This window comes from Amblyomma americanum, chromosome 7 (genome assembly GCF_052857255.1).
Source record: "Amblyomma americanum isolate KBUSLIRL-KWMA chromosome 7, ASM5285725v1, whole genome shotgun sequence".
In the NCBI taxonomy this organism is placed as follows: Eukaryota; Metazoa; Arthropoda; class Arachnida; order Ixodida; family Ixodidae; genus Amblyomma; species Amblyomma americanum.
Window position 1 is genome coordinate 75,613,170 of NC_135503.1, and position 20,011 is coordinate 75,633,180.

Genomic DNA, 20,011 nt, shown 5'->3' on the forward strand with positions numbered 1-20,011 from the left:
AAACCCACTGCATTAGTTTTCTATGTCAGTCTCAACTGCTGAGTTTGAGAGGAGGACAAATTTCAAAACCAAGAGTTTGCTACTCAGTAAAAGGTTACAGCATTGCAATCAATATAATTATAACAATATCTTACAATATTCTGCAGTTGCCTCACAATTATTGCAAAAAACGCATCCCGTTGGTTTTCATAACACTCTTAACTACTCGGTGCTGCGCACAACATACTTTGGAAGCAAGATTTTGCTACTTATCGGATGGTAAGACTGTTAACATAAATATACATAGTCAAAATATGTTACAATATTCAAGAATTGCCTAACAATTGAAAGTTATGTCGAATAAATGGACTCGGGACCGGAAAAAAGTGAAAGCTAATCACAATGGTTCGCGTATAATGAAATAAAATAAGGCTAAAGGAATTGTTCTTTGACCCCTGCCGCTCAGAGTATGCATAAGTAATGCAGTATTCACTATGATTCGGTCATACATTTTCTCTGCGCGGCTCGCCTTCGTTAGTTTCTTAAATCCTGAAATACTGCCAGTAATTTTTTGATGGTCCGTTGGGTTCTTCGGAAGGGTGCAGACCCTTCCAAACGTTGTTGTTCGGTGGTAATGAAGGGAGATGTGCAGATTAAGGTCAAAGAGAGAATATATTTACAGTATGTACAATGGCAAACTGCGTTACAAGTTGAGTCACACAGACGGTCATTACAAGTTGAGTCACACAGACGATCAAGCTGTAACTGACAAAGACAATTCTCACACAGAGAAACACTCTCTACAAGCCCTTACTCATCGACGCGAGGTTAGAGTCTAGGGTTGCGGAATTGCGTGCCACTGCACGGAGCCTCTAGCTCAACTAGACAGGATTGCCCTGCAATGATTTTACATACAGTTTTAAAGCTTTAGCAAAGAAAGAAATTAGGGCGGTCATATATCGAGGCCCGCCCTACGCTTCGATAACCAATGGAGGTAGCCACAGCCCCTGAAGGTTGGACCCAACTTCGAGCCCGGGGCATGGCTATAAATAAAAAGAAACATATACAGAAAACATTTTGAAAACCCTCTCCCCGAGGGGAGTTCTCGCCCTTAGCGCTTGATGCTTTCCCTTTCCCTGCCGCACCCGCGCGTCGCCTCTCAAAGGATGAAGCGTTTTGTTTTTGTAGCTAATTGGCGGGACCACTGACCTACTGGCTCGCGGCAGGAATGTCAGACGGCGGAGAACCGCGACGCTTCGGTGCCATCGAGAATTCCAGAAAAAAGAAGAAAAAAAAGGGGCCTATCGCGGAATGCGAAGAGGATCGCATTCTGCCGCCGTGGGAATGCTGCCTGATATCAAGCGGCCCCACGTGCTCGTTGTTCGCGCCTCGCATGCTTTCCTGGCTCCAGGTGTCCTCGGCCGTCACAGTGGTGGTGTCAAGCAGCCAGTGCTTCCTGCGCCTTTGCCACTGCTTGCGGGGGTAGGGGCGGGGGGGGGGGGGGGGGGAGCGTAGACCGGAGGCCCCGCAGTGACCACAAGCTAAAGGAATAAAAAAAAAGATATGCGCGTTGATGAAGCGCGGCCTTACACTGGCGATTTGATCCGTCATTTAAATTACCTTTTCAGATCAATTAAGAACTCATTCATTCATTCATTCATTCATTCATTCATTCATTCATTCATTCATTCATTCATTCATTCATTCATTCATTGATACTGTCAGCCTTTCTCAGGCTATTACACGAGTGGAAAATCTAATGAATAGATATTCAATGCAAGGTAAATTTCACAACTACGACATCGACACAAAAGACATTAAGGAAAAATGAAACAGTAAAGAAAACGCATGTGCTGAGGCAGAACTATTGCATGATGTACTACGGTCCAGGTAAGTTTTCAGGCATTCTAGAAAGGCATCGATGGAGTTAATATTTACAACAGAATCAGGCAGCATGATTTATTCATTAATAACACGAGGAAAAAAGCTGTACTTAAAACAATCATTATTAGAACGCGGCACAGCATTGTACAAGGAATGGCAATGTCTTGATGTCTTATTAGGGTGTATTGTAAATTACGGTTATGTGTTGATGGTCTAGTGGCCATGAATTAAAAGGTAAAGAAACTTCAGCCTATCTACCTTAGTGCAGTATTCCAAACTTGTCTTAATGTGTTAGTGTCTTAATGATTAATTATTAATCCATTTCGCTAAATTACGACCTGTGCTCTTCAAACTGAATATGGACCGAAAATATATACGACGCAATTTTATTGACTGCCAACTCTCCCACACAAATAATCCTATCAGAACCTTGGTCCCTCTTAGAGAAGAGGATTTATCGTCGGACATTCATTTAAAAGCTCTTCTAAGCATAACTTTTGCCGCCACTGTTCCTTGTACAAAACTCTGCTCTTGCTTTACAACATGCATTAAAGCACTACAATATTTCGCTTTTCATGCCGCATTAACGTTACTGTAATCCATTTCGGGGCAAAAACAAGATGAAATAATGCCACCAGCCTTTTGCTACAACACAAAAAAGCCATTCGCGTCATAACGAATGCATCTTGTGACTCTCATTCTAGGCTTCTTTTTATATGTTGACATGTCCTTCAATACAATCCTCGCATCAGTAGATGTTAATGAAAAGGTTGCACTACATCTAAAGAACAAAGTACTAAATCATTGAAAGTTCTTTCGTACCAATGCATAATAGGTGCAGTACGCCACTGTGAAAAATAAATTATTTCTCGATTGCTACAAACTACGCAAAGATTGTCTTAAAATCAACTTTTCCAATGGACTAAATCCAAATTATCGTAGCAATCAGAAATGTTATAAAGGAATTACCAGATGATTCTTTTTTTTCGGATACTAACTTACGCATTTGTGTTTTTATACGCATTTCAATGTCTCTATATTTTAATTACTGAGTGTTCTCGCTGCGTTGCATTGCTGCGTTCGCTAGGCTGGCGTCATTCGCCCGCATTCATAAATTTTTGTTCGATGTCAACTACTGTAATTACGCAAAAAATAACCGATTGGAGTGTTTTATTCAGACGCTGTGTGGTCTCTATGTGAAGGTGAATTAGTCATTGCGAACGGTTCGAACGGTTCTATTGAAAAAAGAAGTGCAGGTAAAAAGTACGTCAATTAATTATTACAGAAGGAGGCCCCATACTGGAAACTGTCAGGGGGACCTCCTGATAATAATTGTATATATTAAGCTACATAAACATATGGCAGGTATCAACTACATAGCGAAAACATAGGTGCAGTGGAAATTAATAATCACAACAAACAGTTTAAGCATGCTAAATTTAAAAAAACACATTTTACAAAGACATTTTACAAACCCCAAAAGAGAACACAGTACAAGCACTCAAGCAATACAAGTCGTACACAATAATTACATGACTCATTGGCGTGGTAATTGAAGGCAATGAAACAGTATATAGCCTTTCAAGTTTTTATGGAATTGTGCTTCGGTACGGAATGATTTGATGATTGTAGCTAGCGAGTTGCAGACAGTGATTGCTGAAAATAAAGCGGACTGTTTGCCATAATTGGTTTTGACTTTCGGAATCAGGAGGTTATGTTGTTCGGCGAATCTAGTATTATTGATGTTATACCAGCTGGTAGCTGTAAAGGTAGGGATAGTAGTGCTATTGTGATGGGCGCGATAAATCAACAAACCTAGTTTCAGTCGGAGTGAACAAAGGAGCGGTAAGATATTGAGCCCATGGCAAACCGGATCACATGGATGTGGTGTTTGAGCTGAATGTCATTATTCTAACAGATTGGTTTTGAAGATGACATAAAAAAGGAAAGTGGCTACATTACGTGTTACCCTCCGATGATAAACAGCAATTGAGGTGGCTATGAATGAATGCATAATAAAGCTAGCGAGGAATGTGTTGTTGAATATAATAACTCGTACTAATTATTACACTTAGACCAAATGGTACTGTTTTCCTAATAGATTTTTTGTGAAGGGTAAATTTTTAATGTGAATCAAGCATCACACCAAGAATTGTTACATAACTTTATGAGAGAATGATGTGCAATAAGGACGGCATTAATTTTCCACTTAGATCAGATATAAGCTAATAATGTCGATTATGATGAACAGAATGATAGAATGCCTGTGGATATTGCTGCCATCATACGGGACGCGGATGGAAACCGTCCAAACTTAGTTTACAGGTAGAAGCAATATGACAGGGAACGCGGGAGCGCGTGGCCCCCGCGCTTTGCGAAGCGCCGCCGTCGAGATCCGACAAGCATCGGCCGCAAAGGCGCATACCCAGTATGCATGCATCGATGGCTGCTCTTTCCGCTAATGCGTGTGTTGCCATCCATTCCAGACGGCTGTCGGCGACAACGCTTCGCGAAGCGCCGAGGTCACACGCTCCCGCGTTCCCTGTCATATTGCTTCTACCTGTACATCTGCCGCCTCAGTTTTTGAGCGCCTCATTTTAGTTACAGAGGGACGCGCGGAGGAAACCGAATAAACATGAAGCAAAAATGACAATTTTATTCAGATATTTATTTCAACTTCTCTTAGCCAGCCTAATAAGTGCGTATTTCTATTGCTAGCATGCTTTTTCAAGCATTATGCCTGTCGAAGTCGCGCGCGGTTCCCGCACTGATGAACATGTTTATCGTCTGAAAAAAAAAAATGATTGGTTTGGTTTATCGGAGTTAACCGTCCAAAAGCGACCTAAACTATGAGGGACGCCGGAGGGAAGGGCTCCGGAAATTTCGGACCACCTGGTGTTCTTTAACGTGCACTGACATCGCACAGTACACGGGCCCCTAGAATTTCGCCTCCATACAAATTCGACCGCCGCGGCCGGTATCGAACCCGCGTCTTTCAGGCTGGCAGCCGAGCGCGGTAACCACTCAGCCACCGCGGCGGCTCAGAAAACAGAAAAAAATGAATGCTGCTTGTTAGTTAATGCTGTTTGGTTACTTCAGTACCTCGTAATGATTTGTCCTGCGTCGTGATCCCGCGCCAGTTGGTTTACGGTTGCAAATCGTCACGGGTGGTGACACCATGGAAATGGAAAACTCATCACTGGTCTAGTTTCGCTTCATTCGATAATGGCGTCACCTTTGTCTTCTACGCAGCAATATAGCTTCGAACAAATGTAGTTTATTTGAAAGGCCAAAAGCTCACGTACGCTGAAAAACAACCTGCTAGACTGGCGGCTAAAAGATGCGAATATGGCCAATTTAGAAAATATCTTAACACGGCACTAAAAACGTTCAGGGTGAGTGAAAAATTTCCAGGCCACAGTGTCGGCTTTGGAACCCGTGTAGCATTTTCGACAGCCCGACCCTCAACATCTCTGTAGAAATTCGACGCAACAGCATTCTCACCTTCCCAAAATTTGGTAGCTTCGTCAGCGTCTTAACTACCAGAATGCACTGAAAAAAGCATTTGAGCATTTGAAAAGCACCCGGTACTTATACGCCAAATCCTGACTAAAATGTGCCGTTGTTCAAAGCTTTTAATGTTTCTCAGGAAGAAAAAAAAAACATTGCTGTAGTGAACGCAATACAAAATTAAAAACGACTCCCCTTACTGTCTACAAGCACACATAGCGGTTGCTACGATTAGAATGTCGACGTTCATGACTAATGAATCATGGCTCACAACACACTAAACGAGGGGCGTAAATTGTAGCGGACAGTCCCTTATCTCGAAGAATGTCGATCTTTCTTCAACCGTTTCCACGAGAGGAAAAGATTAAATTGGCGTACCGGCGGCGATGAAGTAAGCGCCTCTGGAAATTTGAACTACGTTCTGCGCGCCTGTCCCGTAAAATATAAAGTTTAATCATTTCGGCTCTGATAGGTATCTTCGCTTAGGATCAAGCTATTACATTCGCAGTTTTTTTTTTGTATCCCCACCATCCTCTTTCACACGCACGCACACACCCCCACAAGATTGTTCAAAAGCTTGCTGCCGAACCACGTGTCTTTCAGTTCAGTTTCTGCCAGGCAAAGAAGCGGGCGAAAACGCCTTCCAGCTTTGAAGCGTATGCTCTTTAACAGCTCGTCCTAACGGGTTCCCTGTGACCGGCTTGCCGAGAATACCGCAAGCATTACCGCTTCGTCCTCGAATACAACGTACCACCAGCTATACCGTCGTCAGGTATGGGTCATTACCGGAAGTCTGCTGCCACCTCGGCTACTTTATTCCGCTGAGCATGAACGAGGTTCGTATAGCTTGGCTCCGGATCGACCAGCGGGACACCTTCAACGATTCATCTAAAGTTTGCCTGGCAAACTTAAGACAACCGCCTACGTTTAGAGAGGTACTCTTTAAAATCCTTCATGAATGCGCATAGCACAGTTTTTCACTGCTACTGAGACCGTTTGGTGTTCATGCAGTGAGCTAGAATGCATAAGAAACGGTCCTTCATGGTGTCACTTTTCAAACCTGCGTTTGTCTGACACGAGTATTGATGGGGTGCTTCAGTGGTCTCGAGACGTTAGCTATGAAGACAGGAAAGTACCGCTTGTGTGTGTTGGCCCTGAGATGGCTGCGGAATCGCAAAGCGCTAGAACCCCGCATTCGCACGTTGCTTGAGGGCTGCACGTTACCATATTGATATTTTGCTTGTCGCCTTGTTGAACCTTGCGTCGGATATACCGGTATCTTGGATGTTTTTGACTACGTTCACCACCAGTCTTATTGCACGTTCGTAAGCAGTGGTTAGCGACAGATGTTTTTAGGCACATGTTTAATGTGCCATCTCTGCGCAGGGCGACATGCAAAAGGTCCTGTCTTATGTGTCGCGACAGTTGGCCTGCCATGCGCACATGCCTCATCAGGGCACAGCGCGTGTAGAACAGTAGCTCATCGACGCTTCACATCAAGGCCCAAAGTTCTCGCCCTTGGAAAGATTGGCCTAAAAAATCCTGATATAAGTGAGTGCGTGTGCCTCAGTGTGGGACTCTTCTCAGCGGTATTGGAAGGAGGGCGGGGGGGGGGGGGGGGGTGGAGGGGGTTGGGCGTTTTATTCATTTCCGCTGCTATGCCACGGTTTTGCTAGTCGTGTATCGGGCTGTCCCAGTCACTTTCTCATATATCAGTATCCTTTCTTACCTCCTTACGACCCTAGCTAGGCCTAAGCGATGTTTTACTTCTGTGATTACCGTTACATACGCGGTCCTCAGCGTAATAATCGGAACTCGTTATTGTTTCGGGCCATGACAAGCCTCTTAAGAATGTAGTTATCAGTGTGGCGCCCGAGTTCCTTCCCGTTTTCCACTCTATAAACGCGCAGGCAGGTGTACCTCTTTTTTTTTTTCAAATTTCGCCCCTTCGGTTTTGAAGGCATACGTCGCAGCACAGTGCAGCTTATCTAAAGCTTTGCCTCGTCTGCCACTGCCCGGATGTCCATGGTTACACACTGGCGCTGCTCGGCAATCGCTGTCGTCCATATACTCAAAGGTGCACTTTGTTCATTGTTGCAAAACTACTCCGCGATTCAATTTACATGTTCAGAGAGCACCGTAACTTTTGCGGCCAAAAACAGCTAATGGTATTCTGTGTTTTGACAGACGTCGAGTCCCCCGAGGGCGAGAAGCTTTCCTCGACTTTCGGGGAGCACCCATGCGGGACGCTACCCGATTTCGAGATTAACATACTCACAAGCGTGCTCGAGAGGCATGGTCCAAACACGTACAGGACCCACTGTTTCCAGGCAGACAATGTACTTAGCTTTCTCTTGCAAACTACTATTTTACCGCGAATGTTCGGACAACCTTATGTCGGGATCCTTTCACGTCATAATCCTCATTTCCTCCTGCCTTCCTCAACAGTAATGCCACTTCTCTGGCAAATTTGTTTCAATTCCTATATCTTTTTCCAAAGTTGGTGTAAATATGTTACGGTGCATCTATTACCTCCGCTTGTGGACGAATAAAAATTCATTTGTTACTCTCACAAAGGTAACCATTACGGCAGCCTTGACTTTGTTTTTATCACTGCACCCCGATTCCCTCTGCAGAATGGTTAACAGGTGCTGAGCATACTATAGCGGATGTCTCTCAATATGCGTAACTGGTTGAGTCATTTTACTGCTGGCAGTTACCCTGTCTTCTTTTTTCAGTCTCTACATTCGCTATTTTCTCTTCACAGGATGACGAAGCAGATGCCAGTGCCCTGCTAGCCGCCTGTTGTCAGCACGTGGAGCCGGCAGAGGTCTCATTCCAACGCAGACAACTCACGCGATCATCCAGCTCTTCTGCAGAGGTGCCATGCGACCTCCTCCGCAGAGAGGCAGCAGTCGTGTCCACAGAGGCTGCCCAGGAAACAACCCCGAAAGTAACGTCAAAGCCAGTCAAACAGTGGCCTTACAAGTTGCCGTCACAAGTGGGCCTCGTGGACACCCACTGCCACTTAGACTTCCTTTTCCACAAAGTGGGCCACCGTGGGTCCTACGCTGAGTTTCGGACCAAACACTTCGAAACTTTTCCGGACTGCTACAATGGCTGCGTGGCGAACTTTTGCAACCCGTCGACATTTAAGCAGGTACAGGTTTAGAATAAATCTCGATGCGAATGCTTGCCTTTGAACAGGGGCGTGCAGTATTGGTCCGCCTTCAGAAGTTTACTTGCCACTATCGTTATTAATAACGCTCAATGCTTTCCATGCGCTACGCATTTGTTTAGTGCGATTCTTTAAGTTAAAATCGAATGTTTCAACGGTGTGAAAACCGTCGTGTAGTCTTTGTCATATTCTTGGCACCGTGAAAGCTGTGAGGGCAGGCACTCAGTGGTATGGTGCCCTGCAGGTGCGTTCGTTTAATGCAAACGATGTGGTGTTGATGTGTGGTTTTTTGACGCCCAGTTCAAGTGCTGCTTCGCTGTCAGGTTTCGCTGAGCATATGGTCACTATTTCACAAGTTTTTTGCATTAGCAGGTAGTGGTCAGCACCGGCATCCACCGACTCTCTCCTTGATGCACTCAGTGTGGCGTATCTCTGCAGCGCCACATGTGGGAGAAGATCCTGGCAGAAGAAGGTGTCTGGGGTGCATTCGGGTGCCACCCTCACATGGCCCACCAGTACACAGAGGAGGTCGAAGAGCACCTCATCAAGGCGCTGGAACATTCGAAAGTGGTCGCCCTGGGCGAAATAGGCCTCGACTACTCTCACAAGTGAGTGCACTTGCTTGCAAAATTCTTCGTTCGGTCACGCTCACAGCCAGCAGCGCAAGTAGAGAATCAGGCATCAGATCGATCACTTCAGACCAGGCTGCCACGTTTAAGATGGTTTTTATGTGCTGTACTGTGGTGCGTGTTTGTGATCTGTGTCCGGAAGGGATTATTTTATAAGGCATTATGTAGGGATGAAAACAGCTTTTGTTCTTTCAGATCATGAGTCACAGGGCTCCAAATGTCATATTAATATGCGTGAAAAGCACCGTGATCTTTTTGTAGCATGTGCTTCTGGTTTGGTATACAAAAATTCTCCTATCGTGTGGCTCTAGGTACATATGTCCAACTGGCCGATTTCTGAATGAAAGAATGCTGGTCCGCATCAGGAAGATAGCGAATGATAGAGGTCGTAATCTTTGTGAACATTGTCATGACAGCGCTGAATAGAATTAAAAGCTATGTAAACCTTTCTTCAACGCATGCAAGATAGTGGCCAAGCATAGGGTCAAGACATTAGAGAAATATTAGAGGCAGATTAGGTTAGAAAAGCGGGTTCACCCTGCGTCAGCGTACCAACTGTAACACTAACTAACAAGGAAACAATGTCTTTCCATGCGGCCACTTGATGTCGGTGGTGGTCTCAGTTAACGTCATGCAGCAAGGTGTATTTAATGGGCTTGTGTGTCAAAAAACCTTCAGTTTGAAGTAAGCGCTCGTGTTGTCAAAGTGTTTCTCTATCCATGTTATGTGCGCTTTTACGTGATTAAAATCGATGCGCCTTTTAGTGTTTCCTCGCTGCGTCAGCAACTTTTGCTGGAAGCCTACTGAAATGGTTATTCCCAGCTCGCAGTCAAATGGGGACTCTTTCACTTATGCTGAATTTTCTGCGTGTGGAATTTTTTCTCGTATGGCACTTGCTTTTATTGACGCGTGTAGCACTGATCTCGATTTCGCAGGAACAACTGTGAGCATGAAATGCAAAAGCGCGTGTTCACTAGGCAGCTTCGTCTGGCCCTGAACGGCCACCTGCCACTCATTATCCACTCGAGAGACTCCACAGGAGACACTCTCCAGATCCTCAAAAAGGTACACTGACTTTCTTGCTTCGCTTAATCCTAAACGCGGCCTTGCCGAAGTCCGGGACAAAGATCCCGTGGCACGTATACGTTCGCCACCATGTGACGTTCACCTGTAAGCGTGGGTGTATGTGCACTGCATGCTATCACATGATATCACATGCTATGCATGATATGACAGTAGCTGCCGGTCACTAAAATATCTCTCTTTGCGCAAGGCAAAATGTCGCTCTAGGTTTTTCCTTGAGCTTACAACGAGGCGCCTAAAAGTAATGGCTAAAGCACTTGCTTACATGACCCAGCTATCATCCGATGCCAAGAAGCGCTAGTATTACAATCCTGTGCAAATAATCTTCATTAGTGAAAACTGCTATTCATAAAAATTCAGGTTCGCCTTCGCTGACACTGCGTCTATATCGACCGCATGCCTTCGAATCCTCTGGCTGGGTTATCGAGTAACTATCAGTCGCATAGTGATGCGTAGAATTCTCTTTATATTTTAGTCCTCAACACTTGTACGGATCGTATACCTTTTATTTACAATCTCTGGGCTGTATTTGGGAGTGTACAACTTCTAACCCCCCCACCTCTACAGATGGTCCCGACTGACTACCCTATCCATCGCCACTGCTTCACAGGCGGCTGGCAGGAGGCCCAGCAGTGGCTCAGCGAGTTTCCCAACCTTTTCCTGGGACTCACCCCCCTCGTGGGTTTCTCAAACGCCGGCGTTATCGTCGAGGCAGCCCGTAAGGTCCCCCTGGACCGACTGTTGACAGAGACGGATGCGCCATATTTTCTTCCACAATCCGTGAGTACAGCTTCCTGTGTTACAGGGCACTTATGTACTTGCAGGCTTTTTAATTTCATGTTGTTCGCCATGATGTTTCTCGCTTCTGGTGAGCTATAAGGTTGGTGAGACAAGGAATTTCATATTTATGTGTTTGTAAGCAGCCGCCAGTATTCAACAGTGTGCACAAAAGTTACGAAAGATGCGCTGTTTTCCCTCACTTCACCTCCAGAGTTTCTTTATGACATAGGTTGAGTCGTACAGTAGCATAGCACCATCTTTAGTCGCATGTAATCTTTTTGCTCCGTTGAGAAGTGATTCTCAGTGCTTTCAGATGAGCCCGACAAACTTGTAGTAGAGCCGTGGGTCTCCCATACGACTAAATTTTAGAAGCACAAGATGGGTCCCCAGAACATAACAGGAGACGTGCAGCAGACTTATTGCTACAATGTACCTGTACCATAATATTAGAACAGCGCTAAGCGGTACCGTATTTAGTAATATCTGTACCGTATTTAGTAATAAACGCATTCCCGTGGTTGTTACCACATGCACCTACTTTACGATTAGTGGCCTCTCCCCTTCAATGTGTACTTTCAGGAATCTGGTCGTCTCAAAGCCTCCCACCCAGGAATGGCCATTCACGTGGCCACGCGCCTTGCATCGCTGCGGGCTATCGAAGCGGAGGACGTACTTTCTGCAGTCCGTGCAAACACGCACCGCGTATACAAAATCTAACAATGTTCTGTGTAACTCGCCGATGTGCAAAGAGGATGCATTATGCGACAACAGGGCCTCCCGGCTGCCTGACACCGAAATTAGTTGTGTTTTAATTTTACATCCGTACCGTGCTATTATATTGTCTATGTGCAAAGAAGCACTTTTTGCTGTCACTCCCTGGTGCAGATTTTATAAGACTGTAAATAAAAGTTTTTTAATGGTTTCGCATATGTGTTCTCTCATATTGCATAGTGGTTGCCGTGCATTTGTATTTAGTTCACCTGACACTGTAGGCCGAGCTGGTTAAATTTCTCTATGTGAGAAGTTGGAAACGTGGAAAAGACCTTGTATCCTTCGACGTGGTGTCCCTTTTCACAAGCATCCCCGTGAAGCTTGCGGTGGACGCTACCCGTGACACCCTACAACGCGACGACACACTCAGCGCACGAACCCCGCTGAGTGTAAATGATGTGTGCCGCCTCCTGGAGTTGTGCCTATAAAACACATACTTCTCGTCAAACGGGGAATTTTACCGACAAGTGAAAGGAACACCAATGGGAGCATCCATCTCTGTCGTCATGGCCAATTTAACAATGGAACACGTCGAACAGCGAGCCCTCAACTCATTCCACCCGAAACCAAAGATTTTCGTCAGGTATGTCGACGACTGCTTCGCCGTCATCAAAAAATCTGAGACTCAAAATTTCCTTCGTCATTTAAACTCCGTAGAACCTGACTTTCAGTTCACGCTAGAGGTGGAACAAGAAAACTCCCTGCCGTTTTTGGACGTCCTCGTGTCCCGAAACGACAATACCCTACAATTCTCCGTATACCGCAAACCAACCCACTCAGGCAGGTATCTCCACGTCTCTTCGAACCACTCGACAGTCCATAAAGCATCAGTGGTGAAGACGCTGTTCAGAAGAGTTGAGACACACTGCAGCACAGAACTTGACAAAAAAAAGAACAACGCACGATATTCAAAGAACTCGTCATGAACGGCTACCCAAAGGACTATTCAAAAAACCATTCGACGTCAAAAACACAACATTCGTCAAGAAATCAACGCACAAAGGCCAACTCCACCACCAAAATACGTCACTACGTCAAATACGTCAAATACGTCACGCGAAACCATCGCCCGAATCCTGAAAAAATCGGGTCTCCAGGTTGAGCACAAACCCACAAACACTGTTGCGCTTTGCCTACCTGTTCCCAAAGATCAGCCGCCGAGAGAAAGAGCCCAAACCATTGTCTACCAAATTCCATGCGGCGACTGCGACGCAGGCTACATCGGCGCAACGAAAAATTTCAAAGAAATAATTCGGCAACATAAGAACGACGTCCGCAAATTCGCAAGTAGTAGTAGTGGTTTATTTAAAATAACATAAAAGGAAGGTAAAAGATTTTTGCTAGCCCCGACATCTGCCATCACGTGCGGCGGCACCTGAGCTGGGGCAGCGGAAAGAAAGGATAGCAGGCAGGTGGGAGAAATGAAATAAAACAGGTGAGGGGACAGAAGAAAGACATGGGGGGAGGTAAATAGTACACTACATAAAATAAATATACACTGCGTAAAACATTAAAAGTGAACACTATAAATGCAAAATAAATATACTATAAACATTATTTACACAAAGAGTCAAGAGAGCACAATCCAGTAGCCGAACATTCCGAGGACTCCGACCATAGAATCAACTTTGAAGGAACCCGCATCCTCTGAACCTTAACAAATTACCACAAGAGGCTCCTTCTGGAATCCTGGCATATCCAAACCACCCCAGACAATATCAACCGCACAAAAGGAAACCTGCCTCAGTATATGCCCAGGGACTTCGGTCTTCAACGCAACGAAAAAAAGTCGCCATGCAGCACCTCCCTGCAGTGCGCCAGCGTGACTAACAGCCTTAACCCCCCTCCCCCGCGCCTTTGGCGACACAGCTGTCGTTCTTTTCACCCCCCCCCCCCTCCCTTCCATACTTAAAAGACGCTAGCTACTGCCCTCAGTCACCCCTGATGAAGGAGCCCAGTGGGCTTCGAAACGTTGGGTTAAAGTTAACATTTTTGGTTGGAGATGTGCAGTTTATTATAAGTCTTCAAACCCAGCCAGACAGGTAAATCTGTCAAAATGTTAAGTTTTCAAAAGATCGGGAGTACCGGCTTCGAGGCAAGGCACCGAGTTTGAAAAAGATTATGGGGGCCCGAGGCAGAGCCGCCGGCGTATGCCTTTCTAGTATGTGCCAAAGAAAAGGAAACAACCAATCAAGTATGTATCCTGTGCAGAGAAAAGTACAGCCCTTATAGAGAAATATTAGCGAGCCGTGGCTCATGCCGAACATTTTGTTCCCTATGCGTGCCAACCGGCCCACAGCACGTTCGCCCTTATGCACATTATTCTTAATATGTGGGCGCGTGTCAAAACTTGGGTCATGAGTAACGCCTAGATATCTTACCGACTCCACCTGAGGAACTCGGCCAAGCAGCAGGCCGGCGGGATGTACACAGGTGTGTCTGGCTGATATAAAAGCAGGCCACCTTTGCTGACATTGAGGTGTAAGTTCGCCTGTTTAACAAGTTTTAGAGCACATTCTGATATGCCTGTAAACGATGCTAACAAGCATCAATATTCCTAGAAAAGGCCAAAGAAAGTATATCGTCTGCGTGCACAAAAATTTTAACGTCAAGATGACTGAGGATGTCATGAACGGATATGTTAAAAGGCCGTGATTAAAGAAGGGACCCTTGCGGCACACCTCTAGATGGAACATGGGCATTAGAACACAAGGTTCTCTCACTTCAGAAGAAAAATCGTTATTTTAAAAATTCACACTTCCCGGCATAAATATAGTACGTCGGATGTAGCTCAGCAAATTTGTTAATAAGGACCCTATACTGAACGCTGCCATAGGCCTTAGCGAATCATGTGTAACAAAGACTGAAACTTCCCTCTTGCGCACTGAGAGGTAGATTCGCCCCCCCCCCCAACCCCCCCCCCCCCCCCCCCCCATATCCACAAGCGCGGACCATATGAGGCAACCGCAACGAAAGCCAATCTGTGTGGAGCTGAGGCCATTATCGTCATGAACATGGTTCATGAGGCAACTGTGTGCTTCTCTTCCTATTAGCTTGACTAAATTTGAGAGTAAGGCACTTCGCCGTACATTGTGTAAGTCAAATACATTCTGTTCATTTTTCAAAAGCACAATTACTTTCGCTGTCTTCTAACTCCGTGGAATACATGCTGTTTGCAATGAACCATTAACGTTATTGAGAAAGGCATTTTGTGAAGCTTTGCGCTGAAACCTTCTCCTAGCCAACAGGGACACCATCATATCCAGGAGCAACAAACTTGTCGACCTCAGTACAATGGTTAATTTCTCTGTGTCTCGGAACATAAAGCCAGTCCCTGAGCAATAATTTCCAGGGTACGCATAACTTCCTGAAGAGGCAACACTATTGATTTTGTGCGGTGGGAGGCGGGGGAATTCTTATTGTGCTTCATGAATCTATATAGAGTCTTCAAGCTGTGTAATCTTTAGAAATACATATTTAAATTTTTCCTCTTTGCGCTGTGCTTTGCACATCGCTGTGTTCCTCAGCTTTCATGTGCTTGTTCTTCGCTGCGAATGCTTGGGACAGCAGCTAGAAGTAAAATTGGTCCAGCAAACGAAAGCTGCAGTAACTGTCTTTCTTCTCAGTGATGACGGTGATAAAGAGATTTATTCCATGTAAACGAGTCTGAGATATTCGTACTTCAATAAACAAGGGCGAAGAAACACGGACCCACAAAAATAGCCAACACAGCGCTTTCGTGCAACTGAAAATTTTAATGAACGACAGTAGCACAGTTATAATCTCGAAGTATACACATGCGACAAAAGGCAAAGTATACACATGCGGTGCACTGGTGTTCAATAAAATACTAAGCCAAAGATGCAGACTCCTGCCATGAAGTTGAACCTAGGGACAGGTGCCACAGTCAACCCTTGCTCCCTCCCATCTTCAGATATGAAAGGTTTTAGAAACTAGCTCGGTTAACCGATCGCTATGACAAAAAATCTGAATATAATGGGACCGTGTATTACACACTGACTTCTTTTTATTTTTAATTTTATCGCAACGCCTTTCCTGATAGTACAATAAGTCCAGGATCCCATAGGCGTCTGCAGCTGCTTGAGCTCGCTGGACTCGATGTCGCTCTTCCGTTGCGGCGGATAGCGGTGGATCGATCGGTCGCCTTCATTTAGGAGACTTCGGTTGCGTTGGAAGCTAGGAGCGACATGTCACATCATCAAACGCGCCGTGGGTGAAGGATTGAATGAAGAAAGAGAGAAAGAAGTGCCGTAGTGGAAACTTCCGGATTAATGTGGATCACCCAAGGACCTTTAACGTACATTCATATTTAAAAGCACTCCGGTTCGACTTAACTTCTCCGAAACGCTGCCGGCGCAGCAGGGGATTTCTCACGCATCCTGGAGCCCGGCTGTCGAGCGTTCTGATCTCCTTCCAGTGCAGAGAAGAGAGAGCGAGCGTTTCGGTTCTTCAAACAGCGACAGGGGTCTTATATGAATGCGGTGAGAGATATTGAGCGTGATCTGAAGCTTGAAGTAGAAGCGCCTGTATACATCGACATTTAAAGGAACTAAAGCGACCGACATCATGAATGTCGGTCAGGTGTCAAGTAGAAAATGGTGGCGCAATCACAAACTAGAAATTACGGGCGTGAGGGGGGGTAAGGGGCTGTTCGAAGGCGACATTTACGGCAGTTGCTCCACCGCAGAAGATAACGGAGCGATGCTGCGGCAGGCGACCAAGGCGAAGGTGTCAGGATACTGTGTGCCACGAGCAGGCGCCTCCTCCTCCTCTTCGGCACGTGCCAGGCGCTGATTATGCGGGTCGTCCCCCACTAGAAGAGGTGATCGAGTGCTCTGTCGCCCACTAAATAAGTCTAAGATCAGCAAGAACTCTTATCATGGAGGCGTCTGAACAACTGATTGCCGCTTTTAGCATCTGTATAGGTAATCCTACATGCGTTACACCTTTCCTGCAGTACATTTCATGCTTACATCCACTCACGACGAGGAGGAGCAGGAAAAGCATTTATTGCGAGCATAAATACTGGGTAGGTACAGTAGGATAACCAATTGGTCGCTATCATATTCCGGCCCCTCTCAACCAACGATTTCTGGTCAAGGGGTGTGTGATACGCAGGGCTGCCTTCCAGCGCTCATATGTCAGATCGGGATTGCTGTCCTAGTCTGTGTTTTTTTACATTCCCGAACTGTATGAAACAGTGTGACAACTTCTCCACAGAAGAGGCAGGATGAATCGAATGTGTCCGGATACCAGTTACTTACCAAGTAGGGAAGGGGCAGACTATAAGTTTGTAGTCACCTGATTATGCGCTCTTCAAATTTGCTTAGGATTTTGGGATGAAGAGGATACTTGCTTCTTGTGATCTCATAGAACTCCATAACTTATGCTTACATTTGTAAGTGGGAGGGGTTGTTAACGGTGTAAGAGAGAGGCTGCGCGCCAGATGGTCAGAGGAGGAGAGCTCGAGCAGCTGTATTGGCCGCCTCATTGCCCGTCGTTGAGAGGTGTTGTGGTGTCCAGGAGATCTTAACATTCAAGGAATTAGACGTTTACAAATTTTTCGAACATGGAGTGCCGACGAGGTAGATTTAAATTTTTTTGTCTCGTATTGCATACATAACAGAAGACAATCTTCAAAACTGGTTATTCAAAACAATTTTGCAAGCCTTGGAGAACAAGCGATTTATTAAAACTAAGAAAGCTGAAACATAGAATGGTCAGCAGTTTCAAGGAGAACGAAATCTCAGTTGACCTACTTCCTTCAAAGTATTTAAAAAAAACTGGTCTGAGACCGAAAAGAAGAAACTGTCTGTCGAACCCATTTTACTCGTAAACCATGAAACAAATCAGGCGACGTGGCAGAAACTGAATGCTGTGATCGTTAAGAGGCGTCGGCATGACGAAGCAAGTCTGGAAATGACGTTAATTGTGGTAGGAATATTCTGGAGCTCGCAGGCGAACACATTTAGCAATTATTTGATAACTCTAAGAGAGTCCTTACTTTATGCATTGACAGCGAATAATTCCTATCTTCTCTAAATGCATTAGAACATCAATGAACGTAAGAATTACAACATGTTCTGGAAAGCGAGGCGCTATGACATGTTGCCAGCTCAGATCCAGATTGCCGGGCCACTTGATCAGTATTGCTAATTCATAAAGTCACCGTCTTAAAGCATATCGAACATAGAATATCACCCATTAACATATTAACTTCCAGAAGGCGTTCAATGGCATTAATCATGAAATGATAGTAGAACAGTATTTCAAATTCGAGGCTTTATGGTTGTTTTACTGTTATAAATTGCAAGCTGCCATGAAGCTCCATACCAAGAAATTCTAGAAAAGGGCATTTTTTAAAACGAGAAGCTCCTTATCAAAGCGGTTTTTTTTCGCATGTCGTAAGAATGGGCCCTAAGGATAAATATATCAGCAGGCCTTTCCTCGGAACACTACCAGTTTTGTGCTATTAATTTCAAGAACCCACTGCATTGGTTTTCTATGTCAGTCTCAACTGCTGAGTTTGAGAGGGGGACAAATTTCAAAACCAAGAGTTTGCTACTCAGTAAAAGGTTACAGCATTGCAATCAATATAATTATAACAATATCTTGCAATATTCTACAGTTGCCTCACAATTATTTGCAAAAAAACGCCTCCCGTTCGTTTTCATAACACTCTTAACTACTCGGTGCTAGCGCACAACATACTTTGGAAGCAAGATTTTGCTACTTATCGGGTGGTAAGACTGTTAACATCAATATACATAATCAAAATATGGTACAATATTCAAGAATTGAATAACAATTGAAAGTGATGTCCAAGGAAAAATGGACTCGGGACCGGAAAAAGTGAAAGCTAATCACAAGGTTCGCGTATTAATAAAATAAAATAAGGCTAAAGGAATAGTTCTTTGATTCCTGCCGCTCAGAGTATGCATAAGTAATGCAGTATTCACTATGATTCGGTCATACATTTTGTCTGCGCGGCTGACATTCGTTGGTTTCATACATTCTCAAATATTGCTCATTTGATCCGTCATTTAAATGAATTTTTCAAACCACATAAGAACTACAGTCTTAATGATTAATTATTTTTAGTTAATTTCGCTAAATTACGACCTGTGCTCATCAGACCGAAAATATATACGAGATGACGCACTTTACTGACTGCCAACTCTACCACGCTAATAATCCTTTCAGAACCTTGGTCCCACTTGGAGAAGAGGATTTATCATTGGACATTCATTTAGAAGCTCTAATAAGCATAACTTTTGCCGCCACTGTTCCTTATACAAAACTCTGCTCTTTCTTTACCACATGCATTAAAGCACTACAATAGTTCGCTTTTCATGCCGCATTAACGTTACTGTAATCTATTTCGGGGTAAAGCAAGATTGACTAATGCCACCAGCCTTTTACTACCACAGAAAAAAGCTATTCGCGTCATAACGAATGCATTATGTGACTCTCATTCTACGCTTCTTTTTATTTGTTGACATGTTCCTTCAAGTAGAACTTAATAAAAAGGTTGCACTACATCTAAAGAAGAAAGTACTAAATCATTGAAAGTGCTGTCGTACCAATGCATAATGGATGCTGTACACCACTCTGAAAAATAAATTATTTCTCGATTGCTACAAACTACGCAAAGGGTGTTTTAAAATGAGCTTTTCCAGTCGACTAAATCCAAATTATCATAGCATTCATAAATGTTTTAAAGGAATTACCAGATGATTCTTTTTTTTCGGATACGTACTTACGCATTTGTGTTTTTATACGCATTTCAATGTCTCTTTATTTTAATTACTGAGTGTTCTCGCTGCGTTGCATTGCTGCGTTCGCTACGCTGGCGTCATTCGCGCGCATTCATAAATTTTTGTTCGATGTCAGCTACTGCAATTACGCAAAAAATAACCGATTGGAGTGTTTTTTTCAGACGCTGTGTGGTCTCTATGTGGAGGTGAATTAGTCATTGCGAACGGTTCGAACGGTTCTATTGAAAAAAGAAGTGCAGTTAAAAAGTACGTCAATTAATTATTACAGAAGGAGGCCCCATACTGGAAACTGTCAGGGGGACCTCCTGTTAATAATTGTATATATGAAGCAAGGTAAACATATGGCAGATAGCAACTACACAGCGAAAAAATAGTTACAGTGGAAATTAATAATCACA

The 20,011-nt window shown here is 44.5% G+C and overlaps 1 protein-coding gene across 1 annotated transcript; it reads left to right on the forward strand.

Annotated features, from left to right (window-relative positions):
• The first annotated feature begins 1,853 nt into the window (after positions 1–1,853).
• On the forward strand, positions 1,854–11,760 carry LOC144097806 (3'-5' RNA nuclease TATDN2-like). The gene is made up of 7 exons (XM_077630434.1): positions 1,854–1,869; positions 7,561–7,712; positions 8,141–8,533; positions 8,990–9,159; positions 10,116–10,245; positions 10,831–11,043; positions 11,623–11,760. The coding sequence occupies exons 1-7, from the start codon at positions 1,854–1,856 to the stop codon at positions 11,758–11,760; spliced, it is 1,212 nt and encodes a 403-aa protein (XP_077486560.1).
• The last annotated feature ends 8,251 nt before the right edge of the window (positions 11,761–20,011 follow it).

Coding starts and splice junctions, on each gene's coding strand:
- LOC144097806 (XM_077630434.1), top strand. Junction 10,246..10,830: donor CTCTCCAGATCCTCAAAAAG/GTACACTGACTT, acceptor CCACCTCTACAG/ATGGTCCCGACTGACTACCC. Junction 11,044..11,622: donor CATATTTTCTTCCACAATCC/GTGAGTACAGCT, acceptor GTGTACTTTCAG/GAATCTGGTCGTCTCAAAGC.